At 39.5% G+C, this 22,368-nt stretch overlaps 1 protein-coding gene and 1 non-coding gene across 4 annotated transcripts in view; both read left to right on the top strand.

Moving 5' to 3' along the window:
* Window positions 1–6,216: 6,216 nt before the first annotated feature.
* The window catches only part of ZFR (zinc finger RNA binding protein), a 38,488-nt gene continuing 22,336 nt past the window's right edge, over window positions 6,217–22,368 (top strand). For all 3 annotated transcript variants that reach the window (XM_031610655.2, XM_031610656.2, XM_031610657.2), the window contains exons 1-3: window positions 6,217–6,364; window positions 6,637–6,721; window positions 21,577–21,859. In XM_031610655.2, coding sequence (XP_031466515.1) covers window positions 6,328–6,364; window positions 6,637–6,721; window positions 21,577–21,859 — 405 coding nt within the window. In that variant the 5' untranslated portion in view covers window positions 6,217–6,327. The remainder of the gene's footprint in view (window positions 6,365–6,636; window positions 6,722–21,576; window positions 21,860–22,368) is intronic.
* On the top strand, window positions 18,484–18,620 carry LOC116240338 (small nucleolar RNA SNORA66). The gene has a single exon (XR_004169287.1). It is a non-coding gene; the product is annotated as a small nucleolar RNA SNORA66 (small nucleolar RNA).

The raw sequence follows: 22,368 nt of genomic DNA on the forward strand, positions 1-22,368 counted from the left end.
AGAGCATAAGTGTATTTCCCAGGTAAAGCCGATGTGGTTGCAGAGATTGCCTGTGGGTGAGCATCCTCTGTGGTTCCAAAAGCAGTTTCCTCTTAATAAAATGTTTAAAATCAAAAGTATTGCGTTTTTTTAAATTCCAAAGACTTCTGTTCATCAGCCAGGATAATATCCAAAGTCAGCAAATGCTAAGCAGTCCTTCTAAATACTCAGGAAAAAATAGGTTTGGGGATGAGGTTGCTGGAGAACATTCATGGGGTATGCATTTCACTGTGAATTGGCATATATAGGCTCTCGATATGGCTTTTGACTTTATTAACAGAAAAGTAAGAAGTTAATATAAAAAATTAGAAGTATGCTCTTGTAACTAATTCTTTTAAATGCCGTGTTTCATTATGCTATTTCATATCTTGGAAAATAAAAAGAAAAAATACGCAGTTTTTTACACAAACCTTTCAAAAATAAAATGTGTGTTTAAATACCACTGAAGCAGTTATGTTACATGCATGTAAACAGTGCAAACATCAAAATTGTCAGGCCATTTAATCTTGGAAGATTAACAGATGATCCTTTAATGCGTAATAGTAACACTAAAGAAACTCAACGTGAGATGGACTCTGTGTATGTAATATTTAAGTGAAAATATATATATATATTCTCCAAGTATGACATGGTCTCAAGGCCTATACCAATTTTTATATTAGAATATAAATAGCAGTTCAGGCTGTAATTCTTGTCTGCATTGTATATTTATATCCAATCAACACCTGGTACACAAAGAATGCAGAGGTTTTAGGAGCATCACATTCAAATTAACAATTCCTTATGCATTTTTAATCAACAGCATCAGCATTGAAATAAATCAAAATGACTTAACAGGAACAGATTTTTTTCATCTGGACCTTAATAAGTTAAGATTTGGACCTCAGTAAGTTAACATCTCCCACCTCTATCATTTCCTCTGAAGCTAGGACCAAGTTTATTTTTAAACAGCTAAATTTTCAAATAATATGTTAGTGATGGGAATGGAGTGTTTGTTACAACTAGAGATTTCATGTTTTGCTCTTCTGTAATCACAAGTTTATTTGAGAATTACTCTGGTATTAAGTTCAGTGGCCATTTGAGCTTTTTAGTAAATTACCCTTTCTGTATTTTATTCCATTAAAAATAAAATAAAAATAAAAATAAAAAGGAAGAAGAAGGAGGAGGAGGAGGAAAAAGATATTAAGAAAAGATGCTGACTTTTGAAAAGTAGTGGAAGAATCATAATTTTTTCCAAGGTAAATTCCTCCTATTGCCTTCAAAGTGAGTCATCTATCCACTCAGTGAGTACAGTTCCCTTTCAGAGCTCTTAATTATTATTGTTTTTAATCTCTTTGTTCCATCATCAGACATTCCTTTGGTGGCTGCCTTAAAAGGGCTTAAATTCTTCTAGCGACTGTCTGATTGCCTCATCTCATATCACACATTTGAAAAGAATGTTGTAAGCATTAGCTTTTTCTTCAGATAGGATTTTTAGAATGCAGATTTGAACAGGAATACTGAAAAATACAAGGTAATACTTCTGATCTCATAGCAATTACTAACTGATTGTTTATTTCACTAGTTACAAATAATAGTTGGTAAGAAACAAGTTTTGGGGAAGCAAAATGAGGGACAGCTCTTATGGTATTAAGTACTAAATAGTATAAAAAGAACATCGGATGTGGAAGGTTAGCAAGGTTGCAATACAGACATGTTTTTTTAAATGTTAGGAAAGAGAGAGTAAAGGGATTTGTTAGGCAATTTGTTATTTTTGCATGTGTACTGTAAATAGTTCATTTTCCATGGAGGCTCAATGTGTATTAACAACTTTGTACTATGATTCAATGTTAAGATTTACTTTCTGTAGGAAATTGGTATTGTAAACACTGATGACTTTCATGTATTATTTCATGTATTATTGAAGAAATCCATTTATTTTACTACCACGTATGTTAATCTTGTCACTGTAAAGCTTTTAAACCCTGTCATTAAAAGGTAACACTTTTTTTACTTTAATCATTTAAAAAAAAATGGTGGAAACATCTGCTTTTTGTCTTCATGGCTTAAAAAAGATATTTCCATTTTAAAAGTAACTCGATAAGATGATGAATGCCTTACCTCTGTGTAGCTATCCTAAATAATTTCCGGGTGAGAATGGGACTCCTTATGCCGATATCAAAAACTCCTTTTATCTTGGGCTTTTACAAGGAGAACACTAAATATCAGATCATCTTTTCAAGAAATGAAAGTGCAGCTTTTGTTAGCACGTTCCTTACTCGCTGTAGAGAAAAGCTTTTACCTTCTGCTATATCTGTCCTGCCCTCTGGTGGTCACACCAGCCAGCTAAACGCCTCGGTTTTGAGTGAACTGAAACGCTGCCTCTAAGAAATCTTACCTCAATACACTACCAACAACAAGAAGAAGTATATATTCTATGTCTTCTTAGTTTTGGGTTTTTTTTGTTTGTTTGTTTGTTTGTTTGTTTTTTTCCCTTAAGAGAAGGTACAAAAGATTTAGAGCTTTTTCTTTCAACTGCAGTCTAGCAGTCCTGTGGTAGCAGCATCTTAGAGTAGGATTCATGACACTGGTTGTTAAATTATAGACTTTCTTCTAACCATATTTTGAAGATTTCCTATTATACAGATAAAATTAAGGTCAAAGATTTGTTTTTCTAAACAACGTATTTCTATTTATGTCTATGATATTCTTAGACTCCCTGAACTTTGGACAAATAGGGTAAGTGTATATTTAATCCCAATTTGAACTTTTGTGTTCTATTGTACATTTTCATTCTGTAATCTTAATAGGAACAGAAATAGACTTTTTTTCCTTTTTGGTTTTAGGTAGATAGATAAACAGATAGATAGATTATATATATATGTATGTATGTATATATACGCACACACACATATCTAATGTTTTACGAGAGCTTATTATCCTTTCTTCTTCTGCCACATGATTTGCACTTTATCACTCAATTTATTTTCCTTCTGGCTGAGGATGCAGAAATAGGTAGAGTTCAGAATGCCCTAAAGGAGTTCATCTAAATTTATTACTGTTTCATCTTGCTGCAAATATGATATGCATCATAGAGAGATGCAATCTTGTTTTATAATCCACTGAGGTTTTTTAAGTACAGGCTATGAATCTGATCCTGTGAGCTAGCAGTAACATAAATAGATGTTATGTAATGGCTCACAAAGTCACCAAGAAGCATCAGGTTCTTATTAGGAAACTGCTTGGAGAAAAAGTTTCACAATATCACTGTTTTTTGGAGTTTTTTTTTTTTTTTCAAGAATATGGAAAATCTTGAACTTTTTTTCTGTTCCACTATATGCACTGAAGATTCAACGAGCAAAATTTAACTGGAAAAGAAATCTGACGCTTCTGGTGAAATTGCAACTGAATCCAGCTGCCAAATGAAAGTTGACACAAAACATACAGAAGGCTTAGAAAAAAAAAAAAAAGGATGGAATATTTGAATTAGAGTCTTACAAATGACTTGGATAAAAGAAGCTATGAAACCTATGATGGAAATCTGCATCGTGAATAAACAAGCCGTGTTGTTCCTCAGCTCTTGAAAGTGAATATTTGAAAGAGAGTAAATATTCCAAATTAACTTCATCAGCATTTGCGGGGGGGTGGGGGGGGGGAGGCGGAGGTGAAAAGCGCAGGACTTTCCACTCACAAAATATAACTTTAGTGATACAGTTTTAAATGGCATGCAAATGTCTATGCATGCATATAAACATTTATAGTTTTAATTAAATGTGTCTTGTATACTCAATGTTTTTCATTATATTGAAAGGTTTGTAGCTGACAAAACTGGAAAGGCAGTGGAACAAATAAAATTTTAATTTTCTTTTTGTCCTTGTAACACAAAATTGAGGTCCAATTATGAACAATTTTTAATATAGTAAATATAGATGTATCTCAGTTCTGTGTCCTAAGCCTGTTCAGAATCTAGTTATAGAGTTCATGTCCTATAAGTTCTTCTGTGAAAAGCTGTATAGAGACCTCTCCTGAAGTACACTTGTATTTCGTTTCTGGATTAGGAGTTTTATTTTTTAAGCAATTGTAATTACATTAATTTACCTAATACCTGCTTTCTTTGCAGAAAAGCACTTTGACCTAAAGCACACAACAGAAGTTGGAAATTCATTCCTTTTCCTATGCAGGTTCCTTTTTGTATTATACTCTAATTAGGATAAGAAGAGGTACGGTGCTATTTAGTTCCCCTGCAAAACTAGTAATAATAGTAAGTGAATTATATTTAGTGAATAGGGAAAAATATATGGCATCTTAAGTAGCTATACTTGATAATTACCTGCAATAATATAAACTTCAGATGAGAAATTATTTTCCTCTTCTCATTTGTTTTATATTAAAAAAAAAAAAAATAAATCTATGTTATGCATGTTGAAGTCTTACCGCCTGAGAAGACTGCATGAATTCTGGGATAAGGGAAACCTGTGGTTTTGCAAGAACAGCAAGGATTTTTTTAATAAGAGCAATTTATGGAAAACAAATACTTGTGAAATGTACACTTCCAAATTAATTCAGAGTACTTTATGAGATTTAGTTTGATGCAAAACATACAGAAGGCTTAGGGAAAAAAAAAAGAAAAAAAAAAAAGGATGGAGTATTTGAATTAGAGTCTTACAAATGACTTGGACAATAGAAGCTATGAAACCTAAGATGGATCATAGTACATTTGTCATTGTACATCATAGTGCAAAGCTCACAAATGAGATGAAAGTATGTAAGCCACTTCTGACAAGACTTGTGCTCCAGACCCTTCATAGCCCTATTGCCCTTCTCCAGATGTGTTCCAGATCCTCATTGCCTTTCTCGTAGCAAGGGGTCGAAAACTGAACACAAGTTTCGAGGTGCAGCCTTCTATTAACAGAGAACAAAATCACTGAAATGTACTTTCGGTCACCAGAAAGTTACTGCATGGCTTGCAATATACTGTCCAGCATCTGCTCTGGCACTTTGGATACAGGTCAGATAATGGCTTAAGTTGGATGGCAGTTCCCTTGCTCTTCATGTGTGTAGCTGTGGTGGTGCACACTGAGGCCTGGATGAACATGAAACTTGCTTGCTGCAAGTCAGGCCAAGTCCTGGATCGTGTCAAGAGCTTCTGCTGCGCTGCCCTCTGATTGCATGGCCTTACATGAGTCATGCTGAAGTGAATGCTGACAACACAATTGGTGGGAAAGACAGTTAATACTGATACATCTGATACATGCATGGGACAAATATTGGTATGGGGCAAGAACGATGGTGATGTCTCTTCCATCTGGACTTCTGCTACTTGAGTTACCAAGACTACACAGATGAGGTCACACCTCAAGTACTGTATTCTGGACCCCTCATTATAAGAGAGGCGTTGAGGCCCTGGAGCGTGTCCAGAGAAGGATCTGGAGCACAAGTCTGAGGAGAGGCAGGGGGAATTGGGATTGTTCAGTCTGGAGAAGGGGAGGCTCAGGGGAGATGCCCTGAAAGGAGCCCGTGGCGAGGTTGAGGTTGGTCTCTTCTCCCAGGTAACAGTGACAGGATGAGAAGTGATGGCCTCAAGTTGCACCAGGAGGGGTTCAACTTGGATATTAGGAAGAACGTCTTCTCAGAAAGAGTGGTGATGCACTGGGACAGGATGCCGTGGGAAGTGGTGGTGTCACCATGCCTGGAGGTGATCAGGAAAGGCGTAGATGTGGCTCTGAGGGACATGGCTTAGTGGGGGGGAGGGGAGAGGAACTAACGGGCTAGATGATCTTAATGCTCTTTTCCAATCTTAATCATTCTGCAATTCCACAAACTGTGCTGCGCCGTGTCAGTGTGTGCAGCAGTGAGAAAATCGGGGTTATATACGCCGCAGAAGTTTGTAGGTACGGCTGCGGTGCGATTACAAGCACAAAACACGGGATAACGGAGGACCACGAACGACGACCCCGCGCCTCGGCCTCAAGATGGAGGACTACAGTTCCCAGGAGACGTTGCACATCCCGCGCATGCGCAGCCTCGCCGCTAGGTGGCGGCGGCGGCCCCCGCGGCGCCAGGCGCGCTGTGCGGCGGGCAGGAGGAGGAGGCGCGGCCGCGGTGCGGACTACAGCTCCCAGCGGCCCCTCGCACATCTCGCGCGTGCGCACGGCGCCGGCTCGGCCGCACTCCGCCGTTGTCGCCGTAGGTGGGTGGGAGGGGGGGAAGGGAGCGAGCGCGGCGGTGAGGAGGAGGAGGTGGCGGTGGGAGGGGGGGGGTGAGAGTTAAGAGTTCAGACGCCGCCGTCGCTGCCGCCAGCTCGGACTCATGATTCCCATATGCCCGGTAGTTTCGTTCACCTATGGTAAGTCACCGCGCTCGGGGCGGGCAGGGGGCGGCTGCGGGGCGGCGGGCGGCTGAGGTGCGGGGGGGGGGGGCGGCGGGAGGCGGGGGGGGGGCGGTCAGAAGGCGCCCGTCTGACCTGGCGTTCTCTCTGTCCCCTGTCCGTGTGTCCGCGTCCCCTTCTTCCCCCCCCTCCCCCCTCCTCCCTTCCCCTCCTCCGCCTCCTTCCCTCCTCCTGCCGGGCCTCCTGTCATGGCCCCGACCGCCGCCGCCTCTGCGTTGCCGCCGCCACAGTGCCCAGCCGGCTGGGAGAAGATGCCAAAATGGCCACCGGCAACTACTTTGGATTCACCCATAGCGGTGCTGCTGCTCAGTATAGGTAACCGCCGCGACCCCGCCCCGCTCCGCCCGGGCCCGCAGCCCGCGCTCGCGTCCCGCAGCGGGACCTCCTCCCCGCCCGTGGGGCTGCGCGCCCGCCGCCGCACCTGGACGCCGCCCCGGGGCCCGCGCCGCTCCGCGCCCCGGCCCTCCTGCCGCCCCCCGGCCGCGGGCGTGTGCGCTCCTTCGCGCCTGGCCCGGCCGGCCCGCGTGCGAGGGCGGGAGGTCGGGCTGGGCGCCGAGCGCGGAGGGAGCCGGGGGCGACGTCGCGTCCCGGGGCCTTAAAATGGCCACTTTCAGCCGACACCGGCTGTTCCACCCGCGGCCCGGGCCCTTCGATTCTTCGGCCCCGCGGAGGGCAGCGGAGGGCAGGGCTCGCTCCCCAGCTCGTTCCCCCACCAGTTTTGACGGCGTGGGAGGGTGCAGTCCTCGTTAATCTAGGGTAAAATTATGCCAGCCTAACCTGTGGGGGAGTGGGTGAATGAGGGAAGAGCTGGAGGTCCAGAAAATACGGGGGGCTGTCTCATTTCCCTATGGTATTATGATATAATGAATGTTCTGTCTAAGAAAATAGAGAAGGTACCTCAGGGCCTATCAGCTTGCAAAAAGATTTCCTTTCTTGGTGTTATCTAAGACCAGGAGAGGTCTTACCGTGGAGCTCAGGGACCTGAAACTGTACCTGTTGTTCAGGGGCACTCCCATAAGTGTTGGTATTTTTGTTCATTGAGGATTGTTATCGGAGCGTAAAAAACAAAGTAGGATTTGGTAGCACCTGTTATCTCTTCTTCTGATATCAACTTATTTAATTTGAGGGGGGAAAAAACTGGTTATAAGCAGAAACATTTATGTTTTTGACTTGTATTGGAGTAGCAACCTAAAGCCTGCATTTAAATCCATGTTAGTTGTTTCATAAACCTGTAATGAAGGCTTGCCTTGACTCTAAAGTCTTGGTTAATGGGAAAACAAACAAAAGAATAAAGCAAATATATGGGAAGTTATTAGAAACAAATGCAAGTGTGTGTTAGTGGTAAGAAGCTAATCAAACTTGCATACCTGATGTAGTTTCAGGAGAGTAGAGTTTTATGGAGGTCTTACAATGACTTTCAAGATCATGCAGCTATTCTTTCCTGGAAGCAGACATAGTTTGCTTTCATTTTTATTTACTTCAGGTGTTGAATATTTAAAGGAAGGGATTAAATTCAGCTTATCTTCTAGTTCTTCTGAGATGGGGCGCTTGCAACATGTTTATGTGCTACTTGACAGTTATAGTGAAATTTGAAACGGAGTCCTCATGAAATGTGGAAGAGTTTTTAAATAGCGTAAAGGATTTTTTTTTTCTTTCGGATAAGAAAACAAATGATCTGTAAGTTAACAATAAACTATGAGATCCATATGACTGCAGTTATGCAGTGGAGATGAAGTGCTAAAGTCATTTTTCCTTTTATGGTGTAGCTGAGGTGTATAGATTTAAGAACTTGAAATTTACTTTTGCACTGTGGCTTAAAAATATTATTAGAATAAAGTTCAATTTCAAAACTGTTTCCTTTAACTGTAAATGTGTTTTTGAGAAAATGGAAAAACTGAACAAGAGGAGATTTTTCCTTTCCTACCGCAAGTATGGTAGGCTGTTCCATTTGTGTATCAGTAAACGACCCCTATAAATGTCTTCGAAAGTGAAGAGAGACAGCAGTCAGTGTTAAAGTAGTCCTTTCATAAGAAGTTAATATTTTGAGCAGAAAACACAGGAAATGTTTAAAAGATCAGAAAGGGGGATTTATTATCAAAAAATAGATCTGTCAGATCGTTAATAGCTGGTTTACTGAGTGCTACAAAATGTATATTCCATTCTAGTATATTTGAGCAGAAGATGGTGGTGGTAGGGAAAGATAACTGAAAGTTTAATATTGCAACAAACTCCCTCACATGTCTTTTGTTGTTGTTCACAAACACTGTTTTTCATAAAAAACACTTGAAATCTTACCTCGCTTTATATTTAATCAAAGGCAGCAAAAGAACAAACTGCTCTTTAAACCTATAAATAATGGATTCTTGTTCCTTTCAATGTTGTAACTGCGTAAGTTTTGTTGCTGCCCACTTCATTCAGAATTCTGCGAACTAGCCAGTAATAATTTCATGATATTATTACTTAATGAGAGAATAATTAAAGTATGCAAATACTGATCCTGGAAATTAATCTGTGTATTACAATTCATACTTTCTGCTGAAGGTGGTATTACGGTCTAAAGTTATAAACCTGTGTGTAGTGCGAAATTCATCTGTTACTTATTTCAGTAACAGTATTCTATTTATTTACAGTTTGAATTAAATGTGTAATTTGGCCATGCCAGTCCTCTTTTGTGTGAATATGTGCACACTGTAGTTCAATTGAGTTCAATTGAGTCTATTCAGTTTGAGATGAAGATCTTAATATTGACTTGCATTCTGTGTGTAAGAAATATTCAGTGTGCTGTTATGCTTTCATTTTAAAGTTGTCTGATTGACATATAAGGATACTGATGGGGAGATGAGGGCATTGAGAATTTAGATAGAGAAGTGGGCTTTTCTTTGCTTGCAACTGCAGTGGTCTTATCTAATGAACTTCGTGTTAAGATTTTTGGTTTCTGTTAAGAAGAGTTGCTCTTCGAGTTTCATTTAGTGATGTCCCTGCAGTAATGAGACGGGTTATAAGATGGGAAATCCTTGGGTACTGAGCAGTGATTTATTAACTTTAATTTGCCCATAAGTTGTGCAAGTATTACCAATTCACTATTGTGAGCCATAACAGATAAGGGAAACAATAGCAATTCAGGCACAGAGCAGATCACAGCGTGTGTAAGTTTAGGTTAAGATGAAGTCTTCTGTGCAGGAAAAAAAAAAAAAACACAACCAAAAAAAACAACCAAGAATATGTGTGTTGTGCAGAGTTTTACAGGACTTTCAGAACTGGTGCAGAGCAGTAAAGGAAAGGGAAATGCCGTGAGTGGATAAGTTTGTTATCGAGAAATTCGGTGGAATGTGTGTGTGTGTGTGTTATTTTTTTCATGTTTGATAGTTCTTAATTTCACTTTTATTTCAGCAGTGTCTGTTTTTCAATCAGATGCATATTCCAGAAGCATTTAGTGTCAAAACCGTAACCCACGTAGGTCTGCTAGCCCAGCCTTAAAGCATTACTAAGCATAATTCAAGCTTACAGTGGTGGACAACAGAATAGACAATACTGAGTAGGAGTTACAGCTTATTCTGAAGTGAAAATGCGTTATTAAACAAACTTAATGTTTATTAATCTTAAGTAGTGTTAAGCACACCCAACTCTTAAACACGGGCAACAAAACTAACAGTAAGAGGGGTGCTCCTAAAGCAATGCCTCCTATTTTGTTATGCTGTCCCATAATGTTAGGGGCAGATGTTGGTGCTATGGCAGGAGAGCATGAGCCTTCCCACCAGTCTTATGTTATGTTTTGTTGCTGTGTGACAGAAGACAGCAGAGGGGCAATCTGACAGAATGATGTCTGGCAAGGAAGTGCATCTGAAAGAAAAGTGTGTAAGAAAGGCACCCACTGATATTCACAGTCTCTTGCTGAATGTTTATGGACACCATAATCCAGTGCGGCGAGCACAGCGAGGTGTTGGATGGTGTATTTCAGCAGCGGCAACAAGTGACAGCAGATCACCTTTGCTGGTGCGTATTTTTGAGTATTGCGTGCAAGTGCTTGTTCATTGCTGGCAGAAATGGATAGCAAATGGTGGCAACTGTGCTGAAAAACGGCGTTTTGTAACTAAGAATTTGCTTTATTAAAGAGTGCTACTGTGCTCTTTGTATCTGTTTCAGTTTCTGTGGAAATAAATAGGAAGTATTCCTTTTGGAACAACCTATGTAATTTTATTTCATGATGAATGTACCTACATCACAGAGTAAAAACTCCCAACTCTGCTTTCTGTGACACTGCTTTGAGTTGTGTTACATCTTGAAAAGAATATGCTTTTTTTCTTTTGCAGAAGTGACTTCTTGGTATGATCAACCTGCACAGTGCTGATTATCCTTTGCTTAGTCTATGCTAGTCTTAGGTGCTATCCTAAATGTGCCATTTTAGTTGATGAAATATACGTGACAAACCTCTCATAAGCTACTGCTGTTTATGCAGACGAGTGACATGCTGCTCTCAGGTGAGATATGCCTGGGAGGTAGTAAGAAGCTCTGGGTTTGGTAATGTGGGCTGTATAATGGTAGTGACAGGGAATCAGAGGAGGTGCTGGTAAACTGGGGAGGGCAAGGTGCCTCGGTAATCAGAGGAGCCTTTGTTGTTTCTGAAAGGGAAGTCTGTCAACTTGTTTAAATTTGCAGCAGGATCGTGTCTTTAAGAACCAAGCACTTGGAGAAAGTTTTCTGTTATTAGTATGTTTAAGTCCTTTGTAGTTGTAGTCTCAGAATGGTTTAATGGTTTAGGCTTAACTCTGGAATGTTACATGATAAGTGAAATTTTGTCCACTGATTAAATACAAAAATGGTTTAGTGTGGTTGCGTTGCTAGTATTTAGAAGAGCGTAGCAGTAGCTAAAGTTAGGAAATAAGGGATGTCCGAAGAACTGAATTCAGTTTTCCATGCTAGTGAAGTTTCTTTCCTCTAAACTAAAACTTGCCCTTTTAGTTTTTTTTTAATAAGAGAGATGTTAGTAATTACTAGTTTTTTAGGCAGATGTTGCATCTCAACTTGTTCCTTTTGTTTTGTGCTATCATTGTGAATGTGGGTTTAAGAAGACTCTTGGAAAAAAAAAAAAAAGCAACATTCTGATAATGTAAGACTGTATAGGCAATGAGCAGTCCATTGTGTGCAACAGAGTACAGGGTGGTAGATAAAGAGTTTGTATTGCATCGCTGGTTTAGACACTTCAATTATGGTGTGATGTGAAGGGAGCTGTCAAATTTGATTGGTTTTAAAACAAGTAATGAGAACAAACGTAAAGATTAATTAAACAGGAAGAATGTGTTGAAAACATAAGCGTCTTTGAGATGAGTTACTGATAGTCTATTATTTAGCTATTAGTAGCAGTAAGTACATTTGGAATGTAGTGGAATAATACAAGGATGATTTTAGAAACAAGGAAGAGGAAGGGAAAATAACAGTTGCTTTAAGGAACTGTATTTTTCAGATGAGATGTAATTAGATTGTAGAATGCTTTACCAAGAGCTGCTAAAATTTAACAGGATTTGAGAGCATTGTATATATGCATAGCTTAAGGGCCTGTCTTTGGGTTCACAGTGAATTGCATTACAATCAATATTCTGTTCACAGAATTATTATAATAGGAAGTAATATTTTCCATTAATGTTCTAAATAATTTTATTCAGACCATAAAAATTGTATGATTATTCAGTGGCAGACTCTTACAGAATATCTTACTGGAATATTTTACTTCACCATATTGTGATGTTTATTGTTAATTGCATTCAGGAGAAATTAATCTTATTATTATTACTAACAGTATTGTGATTATTATTTCAGCCCAGGCTTCATTCACAGACCTGCAACTTTATTTGACCAGTTACTTATTAGTGCCTCCATATCTGTTTCTATAAAGAAGCAGTAGGTAGTGCTTATTTCAGTTTTTGTAGATTTAGGTCATACATACTTCATTCAGTCTTACAGTCTCTGAAAAAAAAAATGCAGAACTGTATTTTTAGATAGAGTTTTGCTATCCTGCTAGTAACATAATAGTCTATCAAACTTTGAGAAAGTCTGCAGTTAGATCTCAATAAATATGAGTTCCTTAATTCTAAAATATTTGTAGAAGTTAGAATTCAAGAAACAAGGCTTAATTGTTTTATTTAAAGATATTCGTAGTTTAAAAATCATGCTTATGAGTAGCGTAACTATTAGGTTGAGCTGTCCTGAAAAGTATATTCTTTGTATGAAAAAAAAAAAAAGTTTCCTAGAAGTGTTATTTAGAAGTTGACATTTCTGAGAAAACTTATAATTTGGGTAAAGACAAAATTGGTTTAGCCATGGTCTTTAATCAGTATCAGAATGGTGCTCTTGAGAAGGCTAAAACTGAAAATGTAGGCATGTCCTTTAGTTGCAAGAAGAGAATTTTCAGTGTTTGGTGCTCTAAGTAGGCCAGTCCACGGGCCATCTGCACCCTCTGACAGGAGTAGCATAGCCCCATGTAACTGTGAACTTCTACCATTATTGTAATTTTTAGTGAAAATGTATTTCAAGTAATTTCTTACTCAAGTAACGTATTTCATGAAATGATTGCACGTAGCTTCAGTGCAAACTGCATGGGTGGCAAGAGAACTGTGGAGTGGAGGCTGCAGTGCGGTGCTGACTCCATCTCTCATCCCACTGTACATGCTCCATCCAACTGGTATGCATGTATGATGCTACGTGGGGCTGTGCCACTTGGCAAGTAAAATGCAGTGATTGCTGATGGTAGCATTTCAGCCTACCTGCACCTGTGTGTGCCTGTGAAGATGCATGTTGTTTTCTACTAAGCAGACATGTAAGTTTTCTTAATAATTAAACTTGGGTCGATTTTGCATTTTTAGAGGACATGATTGCTCATTTAAATGAGTCAAACGTGTCTTCAAGGTGAAAATCAATCTGTCTGTGCTATGTTTTAAAATATAGCTGTTGAAAATGAAACTTAAATTATGACAGGATGAAGTTTTGGTTGCTAATTTTATGCATTTTGATAAATTGGCTAAACATACTTCGATGAACACTAAAAAGTTTACAGTGTTACTTTCTGTTTTGATAAAGGAGTTTGAGAATACGCTCCAAGATTTCAAGAAAAAACATTGATTTTTTTGTATATTTGCAATTTCATTTTTAGTTGACATAAATACGTTACCTGCAGATTTTCAGTCCAAATGCACAGAGTTGCAATCAGACATTCAAGTTGTAAGAGAGAATTGATCATGTCTCTTTACCAGAGTCTTCCTAGACTTCTCTTACTGGTGAAAAATGTCCTTTGCTTCATAGTTGTCCCTTATTCATGTAGTCACTTTTTGGTAGTATGTGCATTTATGACAGACTGTTTTTAAGGACAAAGTAGAGGAAGAGTAAAATTTCATCAAAAATCTCTGAAGAGCACTTTGAGAGCTCACTAAAATTGCAGCCGCTGCCATCACACCAGACATTGATGCATTTGCAGAAAGAAGATCAAATATTCCGTTCTGGTTTTGCCTTCTTTTTTTTTTTTTTAATGTTAACAAAAACTGTTTCTTATATACATGAACTGGTATGTATTTTATATGTGGTTCAAGATAATTCCTCTGCACTCAGGTGCAGCCCAGGCAAGCCAAGATACTGGACATCTGTATTCTGAACAAAGCTGGAATAGCAACAGCTTTAATAATGTATATGTTTGTTGTTAGTTTTTTAATGGATGACTTAACTCCACAAATATCCTTGTGTGGAAAATAAAATATCTTCACATTTAAATCACTTGAAGTTATTATCTGGCAAAATAGGCGGTATTACATCAAAGTGTTGCATTCTCCTGATATTGTTAATGTGCAATAAATAAAGCTTTTTACCTTTTTTTTTTCCCTTTGGAACAAAGAAAGCCACAAATCTTTGTTACAGAAAAAGGTCAGTGTCTGGAATAGGATAAAAGCAAAATGTTCTCTGGAGAAGAATTCAGTTTTTCCAACTTAAATGCTTGTAATTCTGTGTCATTCTTGGGTTGATAAATCACAGGAAATTCAGTCTTCCTATCAGTATTAATCTTTATAAGTACTTAATAAGGACTGTTCTGTATTAGATCTAAGAGTTTTAATACTTGTCTAAGCTTGTTCTTGTGGAGGCGTGTTACTTGCTGGCAAACTTTTATTATGTAGCTATTTAAATTAAACAAACCTGTTGTTTTGGAAACGGACGATAATGTTTTACTAAGTGAACACTGGTACTTCATTAATTTTTGTTTTATCAGCATATGTGTTGTAGCCATTTTCTAACTTAAAATTTAAAGCATTCTCCTAGCATATGAAAAAAAGTCTTTCAAAATGAAAAAAACACTCTGGAAGTCAATATTTCTCTTTTTTATTTCAAAAACACTACTCCTGTTTCCTTAGTGAAGATCTTTCTGTAGCTCAGATGAGGTTTTTCTAATGCATCTTAGCCAAATGTAAGCGTTCAGGCAGGAACTTTGCAAACTAAATATCTACATAGAAACACACTTTTTTGACCAATACTATAGCTTAATTGATTTTGCAGGGTAGAATTGGGCAGAGTGGTGTTCATAATTCTTTCCTCTGTGTTTGGAATTGCACCAGCCTTCATACTGTAGAGTCCAACCAAGGTTGGAAAAGACCTCCCAGGTTATCCAGATCAACCATTCACTTTCCACCAGTATTTCCCCACTAAACTGTGTCCCCTAGTACAACATCTAAGTATTTTTTGAACATGTGTCTTGAACATCGTCATTGATGATCTGGACAATGAGGTATATTGGACCACTCAATGAGAAGAAACAGGGCCTGAAAGAGTGACTTGCCAGAGAGCTGCACAGCCGTGCAGAGGGACCTGAAGAGACTGGAGATGTGGGCTGACAAGAATCTCATGGAGTTCAGCAAGAAGACCACAGTCCTTCACCTGAGGAATAACAACAGTAAACAGTACATGTTGGAGGACACGCAGGTAGAACTGCAGAATAGAACACAGATGTCCTGGTGGACACCAAGTTGAACATGAGTCAGCAACATGACTTTTCTGCTAAGAAAGTTAATTGTATTCTCAACTGCAGTACAGGAGAGACATGGGCATGCTGTAAAGATCCCAAGAGAGGGTTACCAGGATGATCAAGTGGCTAGAGTACTTCTCCTATGAGAAGAGGTTAAGAGAGCTGGGATTGTCCAGCCTGGAGAAGACAACTGTCAGGGGATTTCATCTATGTTTATAAATACCTGAAGGGAGGATGTAAAAATGATAAAGTCAAGCTCTTTTTGTGGTCCCTGGTACTAGGTCAAGAGGCAGCGAGCACAAACTGGAACACAGGTTTCCTCTGAGCATCAGGAAGGACATATGTAACGTGCATTGTGGAGCACTGGTACATGTGGCCCAGAAAGGTGTGGAGTTTCCTCCTTGGAGATCTTCAAAAGCTGCCTGGATGTGGGTTTGAGGCACCTGCTCTGGGTGGGCCTGCTTGAGTAGGGGTTATCCAGAGGTCTTTTTCAGTCTAAACCATTCTGTGACTTTGAATTTGTAAATAGGCAGAAAGACAGAGAGCTGTTGGAGAGAGTCCAGAGGAGAGGCCACAGAAATTATCAGGGGACTGGAGCACCTCCCCTACAAAGACAGGCTGAGGGAGCTGGGCTTGTTCAGCCTGGAGAAAAGAAGGCTGTGGGGTGACCTCATTGCAGCCTTTCAGTACCTAAAGGGAGCCTACAAACAGGAGGGGAATCAACTCTTTGAAAGGGTAGATAACAGCAGAACAAGGGGAAGTGGTTTGAAGTTGAGGGAAGGGAGATTTAGGTTGGATGTCAGGGGAAGTTCTTTACAGAGAGAGTGGTGAGGTACTGGAACAGGCTGCCCAGAGAGGCTGTGGATGCCCCATCCCTGGAGGTGTTCAAGGCCAGGTTGGATGGGGCCTTGGGCAGCCTGGTCTTGTATTAAATGGGGAAGTTGGTGGCCCTGCCTGTGGCAGGGGGGTTGGAGATTCATGATCCTTGAGGTCCCTTCCAACCCTGGCTGTTCTGTGATTTTTACATGTTTAACTGTTTGCAATTACAGTTCTGAACATAAGCAATCCTAAATCACAGAATCACAGCATCACAGAATCACTAAGGTTGGAAAAGACCTATAAGATCATCCAGTCCAACCATCCACCTATCACCAATGGTTCTCGCTAAACCATATCCCTCAACACAACATCCAAACATTCCTTGAACACCTCCAGGGAAGGGGACTCCACCACCTCCTTGGGCAGCCCATTCCAGCGCCTGACCACCCTTTCAGAGAAGTAGTATTTCCTAATATCCAGAACATGGGGAAATAGAACTATGTGGTAACATTTTAGGGCAGGTAGGGAAAGAGTAAATCAGGTAAGATGCTGAAAATGAACTTCAGTTGACTGAAATGTGTACAGAACATTGGGTAGAATAATTCAGTGCAACATTTAAACTGTAAACTGGACATGACTGGGATAGTGAAAATGAAGTGAAATAGAGATCTGAACTAGAGGATGAGTGTTGAAGAATATGTGTTCCTGTAAAAAAGAAACTGAAGTAAGCTTGGTGGAATAGCTCTGTTGGTACTGTGATCATCTGAAAAATTAGCTTGAACAAAATATATAACTTTTGAATTAAAATCTTTGGTAGAGGAGTTATTAAGGTAATACAGCAAGGGTACAGTTTGAGGCTGCTGAGTCCTTCCCTAGCAACTTAAGTCACAGGGTGGTTTTTATTTTGATTTTCTTCTGATAGTAAGATTATTAAGAATTTTAGTATGAAATTAGCTTGAACTGAACAGTCACTGGGTGGGTTTATTTTAACTAGGTGTTGGCCTAGAACTCTTTTTAGGCTGAAACTTTTATAAACTAAGGAAAATAATCTTCACATTGAGGGTACTCAGACTCTGAAACAAATTGTTTAGAGTAGCCTTGCAATCTCCATTCTTGGACGTATGACAGCACAAAGCCCTGAAAAACCTAGTTTAACTTCAAGGTTAGCTGTTCTTTGAGCATAGGATCAGAGCAGATCACCTCCACAGGTTTGTCTTAGCCTAAGTTATTCTCTGATTTTTAAGCTTTACCTAGTTAGTAAGGACAGGTGGTCTGAGAAGCTTGTCGTATGAAGAGACCTGGACCTCTAAATTCAAAGATACTTATAAGCACATTAGAATTTATTTAGGGGAAAGGAAGAATTAACCTACAGAAAAACTTGCATAATTTACCAGAACACTGTGTTTGTGTTGTGTGTGCTGCAATAATTGTGTGTTCTTAGCCCATAGAACATGGAGTAATTTTAAGCCAGCTGTGTTGAATGATTAAGCCAAATTGAATTACCTTATTTGTTATGGTGAAGAATGCACGTTTCCTTACAGTAGCTCAGCTGACATATTCATCATTACTTTAACAATTTGTATACTTACCAAGTCTTTTGGAGTCTAAAATATTAGAACTAAGTTGAAATACTCTGTGTGGTGGAGTGTGGAAAATTATTATGGAAGGTAAAGATTAATAAAAGATTTAGAATAGTAGAGAAGTCAGAAGAAAATGATTCTCACGTAGGAATAATTATACTGAAGTTATGCGAGGACTGATCTTGATGATTATTTAGCATTTACATTAGTATAGCGTGTCATGATATATGACGCAAAGGAAATTTGTCCATTCTTAGTTGACTTCACAAGAAGCTGTTCTTAGGAAAGTAGTGTGTCTGGAGGCTTCATCTGAATTGATGAATATGCTTTTTGCCATCCATGGTCAAAAAAGATGAGTAGATAACACTAGGATAGGTGCAAAGATGAGCTGGTAGAAGAGTCTGGGAGGAAGTAGGTTGATCTCAGCAAGTGCAGTGACGCATTTGTCACTGAACAAGGATAAAAACCTCTGCTAAGTTGAAGGACAAATAGCTCAAAAATCCTTTGGCAGAAATTAATTATGTATAAGTGTCTGGTCATCTTAATATTAAAAGATTTTTAGTAAGAACTCCAAGAGAAAAAGAAGCCTCATAAATTTGGAAAAGAAGATGCCATGTATTGCAATGAGTAGTTCTTTTAAGAAGGCAGTAATAGTCAGTTCTAGAATATTTTTCTTTCTAATCTTGCAAACTCGATCACTAGCTCTGCATGATGTTGCAGAAGCAAGGGGAACAGGTTTGCTAAAGTAAACATGGTAATAGAACTGTATTAGCCTTAGAAATCAAATGATTGGGGCTGTTAATTCTATACCATGATAAGGAAGTTTGTTATAAAAATGGCAAAGAAGTGGTACTGGGCAGAATGTTAATGCTTCTATTGAGAGCAATCACAATCTCTTCACAATATTGAATACTGAAAACTCAGAATAATATATATTCTGAGAATAAAAGCATTTTCTTTTATAAACTGTCTGATAATGTTACCTCACAGCACCTTAATGTATTTTATAATAGTAAACTGAGCATGGTTTCATGAAATGTGAAGAGTTAATACTTTTGGGACAGGCTTCTCTTCTTTCTCTTTTTCCCATTTTTTTTCCCTGCTTCCATATGTATACCTCGTGTTCTGGCAGGCATACTGTTCTCTGATCTCCAATGTTTCTGACAGTTCTACTGTGTTAAAAAAATGAGCCCAGGAAAAAAAAAATCTGATCGTGTTCTGTGAGATGAATGCAGTAAATCAGTAGCTTGACAAGTGGCAGAACTAACACAAGGGATGGAATAGGATGGCAGGTCTGGGATTGAGGATAAGATGAAATAAGGCTTTTCCTTGTTGACAGCGTTGGATTGCTGAAGAGTTCAGGTGCAGTAGAAATTAAAGTGTAAGTCTGCCTGCACTGTCAGTGTTGTATGTTTTTATTAGATTCATGTGACACAGTGAATTATCTTAACACATTCACTCTTCTTTGCTGTTAAATAAATGGATAGCGCTGCCTAATTTTATGGCTTATCATTCACTTTTACCACCACAAAATAGTCTTCCTGAGTTTTCTGGTGGAGTCTGATTTCTGAACCTGAACTGATAAAACAAAAACTCTACCTATGTATGTCAAGCAGGAGGAATTGCTTCGAGCAGCGTTAGGAGCTACACCAGAGCGGGTGAGGGAGGTGATTGTCCCTATCTACTCTGCCCTCCTAAGGCCCCAGCTGGAGTACAGAGTCCAGGTCTGAGGTCCCTAACACAGGAGTGATGTGGAGCTGTTGGAGGGGTGCAGAGGAGGGCCACACAAATGCTCAGATAGCTGGAGCACCTTTCCTATGAAGAAGGTCTGAGATAGCTGGTCTTGTTCAATCTGGAGAAGAGTGCTGGGAGACCTCACTGCAGCTTTCCAGTATTTAAAGGGAGATTATAAACAAGAGAAAAAGCAAATTTTTGTGTGGGTAGATAATGATAGGAAAAGGGGAAATGGTTTTAAATTAAAAGAGAGGTTTAGATCAGTTGTCAGGGAAGCCTTGCACTGATGCCCAGAGAGCATCCCATCCTTGGAGGTGCTCGAGGCCAAGTTGGGGCCCTGGGCAGCCTGAGCTGATGCTTGATCTAGCACTTGGCAACCATGCCTGCAGCTGGGGGGCTGGACCTTGATGATCTTTGAGGTTCCTTCCAACTCAGCCCATTCTGTGATTCTGTTATTCAGATCTTTTCCTTCTGCTGCTAGGCTCAGAAGCTGAAAATGAGATGAAGTATGTTTGTCAGTTTAGTTTGGATGGAATGTAGTTGGTGTTTCGACCATTGAAGTATCAAGGGCCTGCAGTGGAAAGACATAGAGTCTGGATAGGGAAGCCCAGTAGTATTAATTTTTTTTCTGTGTGTTCTGCCATAAGAATGGCTTTCTAATATGTTAATTTGTTCTGCTGTAATTAAATTACAATTTTATTTCTTTTTAGTTACTAAATTCAAGGGAGTTACAGAAATGTCTTTAGCAAAAACTATATCTACAGCAAAAAGATGCTTTATTTCTGGTAGTTACGTTAGAGAGAATATTGTAGGCTTGTGGAAAAAATACTGCGACTTCTTGTTCCTTTTGGTTTTGAGCAGAACTGCACTGCAATTCCAACTTGCCGAGCACGTTCCAAGTGAGATAGCATATTTCTCTTTACTTTAAAGTAGGAGATACTGTCTCTTGATAGACATGAAATGGGGTTTTCATTATCTTTCAATCATGATTCTTAAATATAGTTGAACCACAGTGTAGAAATATGAAAACAAAAATCAGAGTAATCGCTGAATCTCCATTTTATGTCATTGTTGCAGACAGAGCTATTTTGCCCAGTTCGCTGTATTTGTTATAAATCAAAGTAACTATTCTAAGCTTTAATTGTAATTTGTGGTTACAGATTGAAATAGGACAGTAACATCATTTTTTCTTCAAATAATTAAATTTCAGAGGCCATAACTTTCTATTTGGACCGGTAGTGCTTACTCATTCTTTGTAAATAGCCACATATTAATATCCTACCTGCAAATTTTAGAGAGGCAGATTAGGCTCAGCATGTGCGTGGAAGATTGCCAGAGCCCTGGTGGCAGTCTTCTTGCTTGATCTGCCTGTCCTTTGTTGATGATTCATATTGTGAGGCTGAGGACTGCTATAAAGCAGGGCCAGTATTTAATAATTCTAATTTTCTGGTGGGAAAATGGTATTAGAGATTTGTTTTTAAGTGTTCCTGTTTTAATTTCAAGAGTTATGGAATTTGAAAATCAAGCTCATAACTTTAATGCATTTTACTAGAAAACATCATGCAAGTGAAAGTCAATTATGAGCTGTCACAGGAAAGTAGTTATCTTAATAGGTAGATAGTTTTATTGAAAAACTAATAAAGCACTGAACATTTTGTCAGATATGGAAAGATAGCTTACGCATAGCATACCTAAAACTTATATATTGTTTTGAATGAAAGTCTTCTTTGAATGAAAGAATTCTACTGCCACAGGGAAAAACAACTGCAAAACCAACCCACAAAACCCCCCCTCTTAGAAAAATTCATCGGCCACTCAATTTTCTCTATTTATGGAAACTTCGAAATAATATAGATGTTTTTTTCATGGAGGAGGAAGAGAGGTAATAGAAACCACTGAAATGTATTCATAAGTAGATAGCTGATCCTCAGTGTTGTAGAACAGCCAAATATTAATCAAATCCAAGATTCTGAAATCTCTAGGCATTGGCTTACTATGTTGAATTAATTTGATTATTTACTTACTGTCTTTTTCCCATATAGCCAGCAGCCAGCTTCGGGTGTAGCGTATTCCCATCCAACTACAGTGGCCAGCTACACTGTCCACCAGGCACCAGTTGCTGCGCACACAGTTACTGCAGCCTACGCTCCAGCAGCAGCTACAGTTGCAGTAGCCAGGCCTGCTCCAGTGGCTGTTGCAGCTGCTGCAACAGCTGCTGCGTATGGAGGCTATCCTACAGCGCACACAGCTACAGATTATGGTTATACGCAGAGGCAACAAGAAGCTCCGCCACCACCACCTCCTGTTACTACGCAGAATTACCAGGTGTGTTAAACAAATAAAAAAAATTACTGCTGAATTATTGTGATCTGTCTGTGTTGGAATTTTTAAGGCCAGCGTAGGATGATGGTGAGGGCTTAGCTCGAGTACTTTGTTCAGTGTTGGGCACCTCGGTACAGAAAGGACATTGAAGTGCTGGAGCAGGTCCAAAGAAGGCTGGTGAAGGGCTTGGAGATAATGCTCTATGAGGAGAGACTGAAGGAACTGGGGCTGTTTAGTCTGGGAAAGAGGAGGCTGAGGGGAGACCTTATTGTTCTCTTCCAATATCTGAAAGGTGCTTACAGTGAGAGCCAGGTTGGTGTCTTTTCACTGATGACAGGTGTTAGGACAAGGGGCAGTGGCCTCAAGTTGCACCCAGGGAGGTTTAGGTTGGATATGGGGAAAGACTTCTTTACAGAAGGGGCTGTTAAGCACTGCAATAGGCTCCCCAGGGAGGAGGTTGAGTCACCATTTGGATTTGATGTTTGAAACCATTTGGATGTGGTGTGGTGCTC

The sequence above is a fragment of the Phasianus colchicus genome, chromosome Z (assembly GCF_987193195.1).
Source record: "Phasianus colchicus chromosome Z, bPhaCol1.hap1.1, whole genome shotgun sequence".
NCBI classification, from domain to species: domain Eukaryota; kingdom Metazoa; phylum Chordata; class Aves; order Galliformes; family Phasianidae; genus Phasianus; species Phasianus colchicus.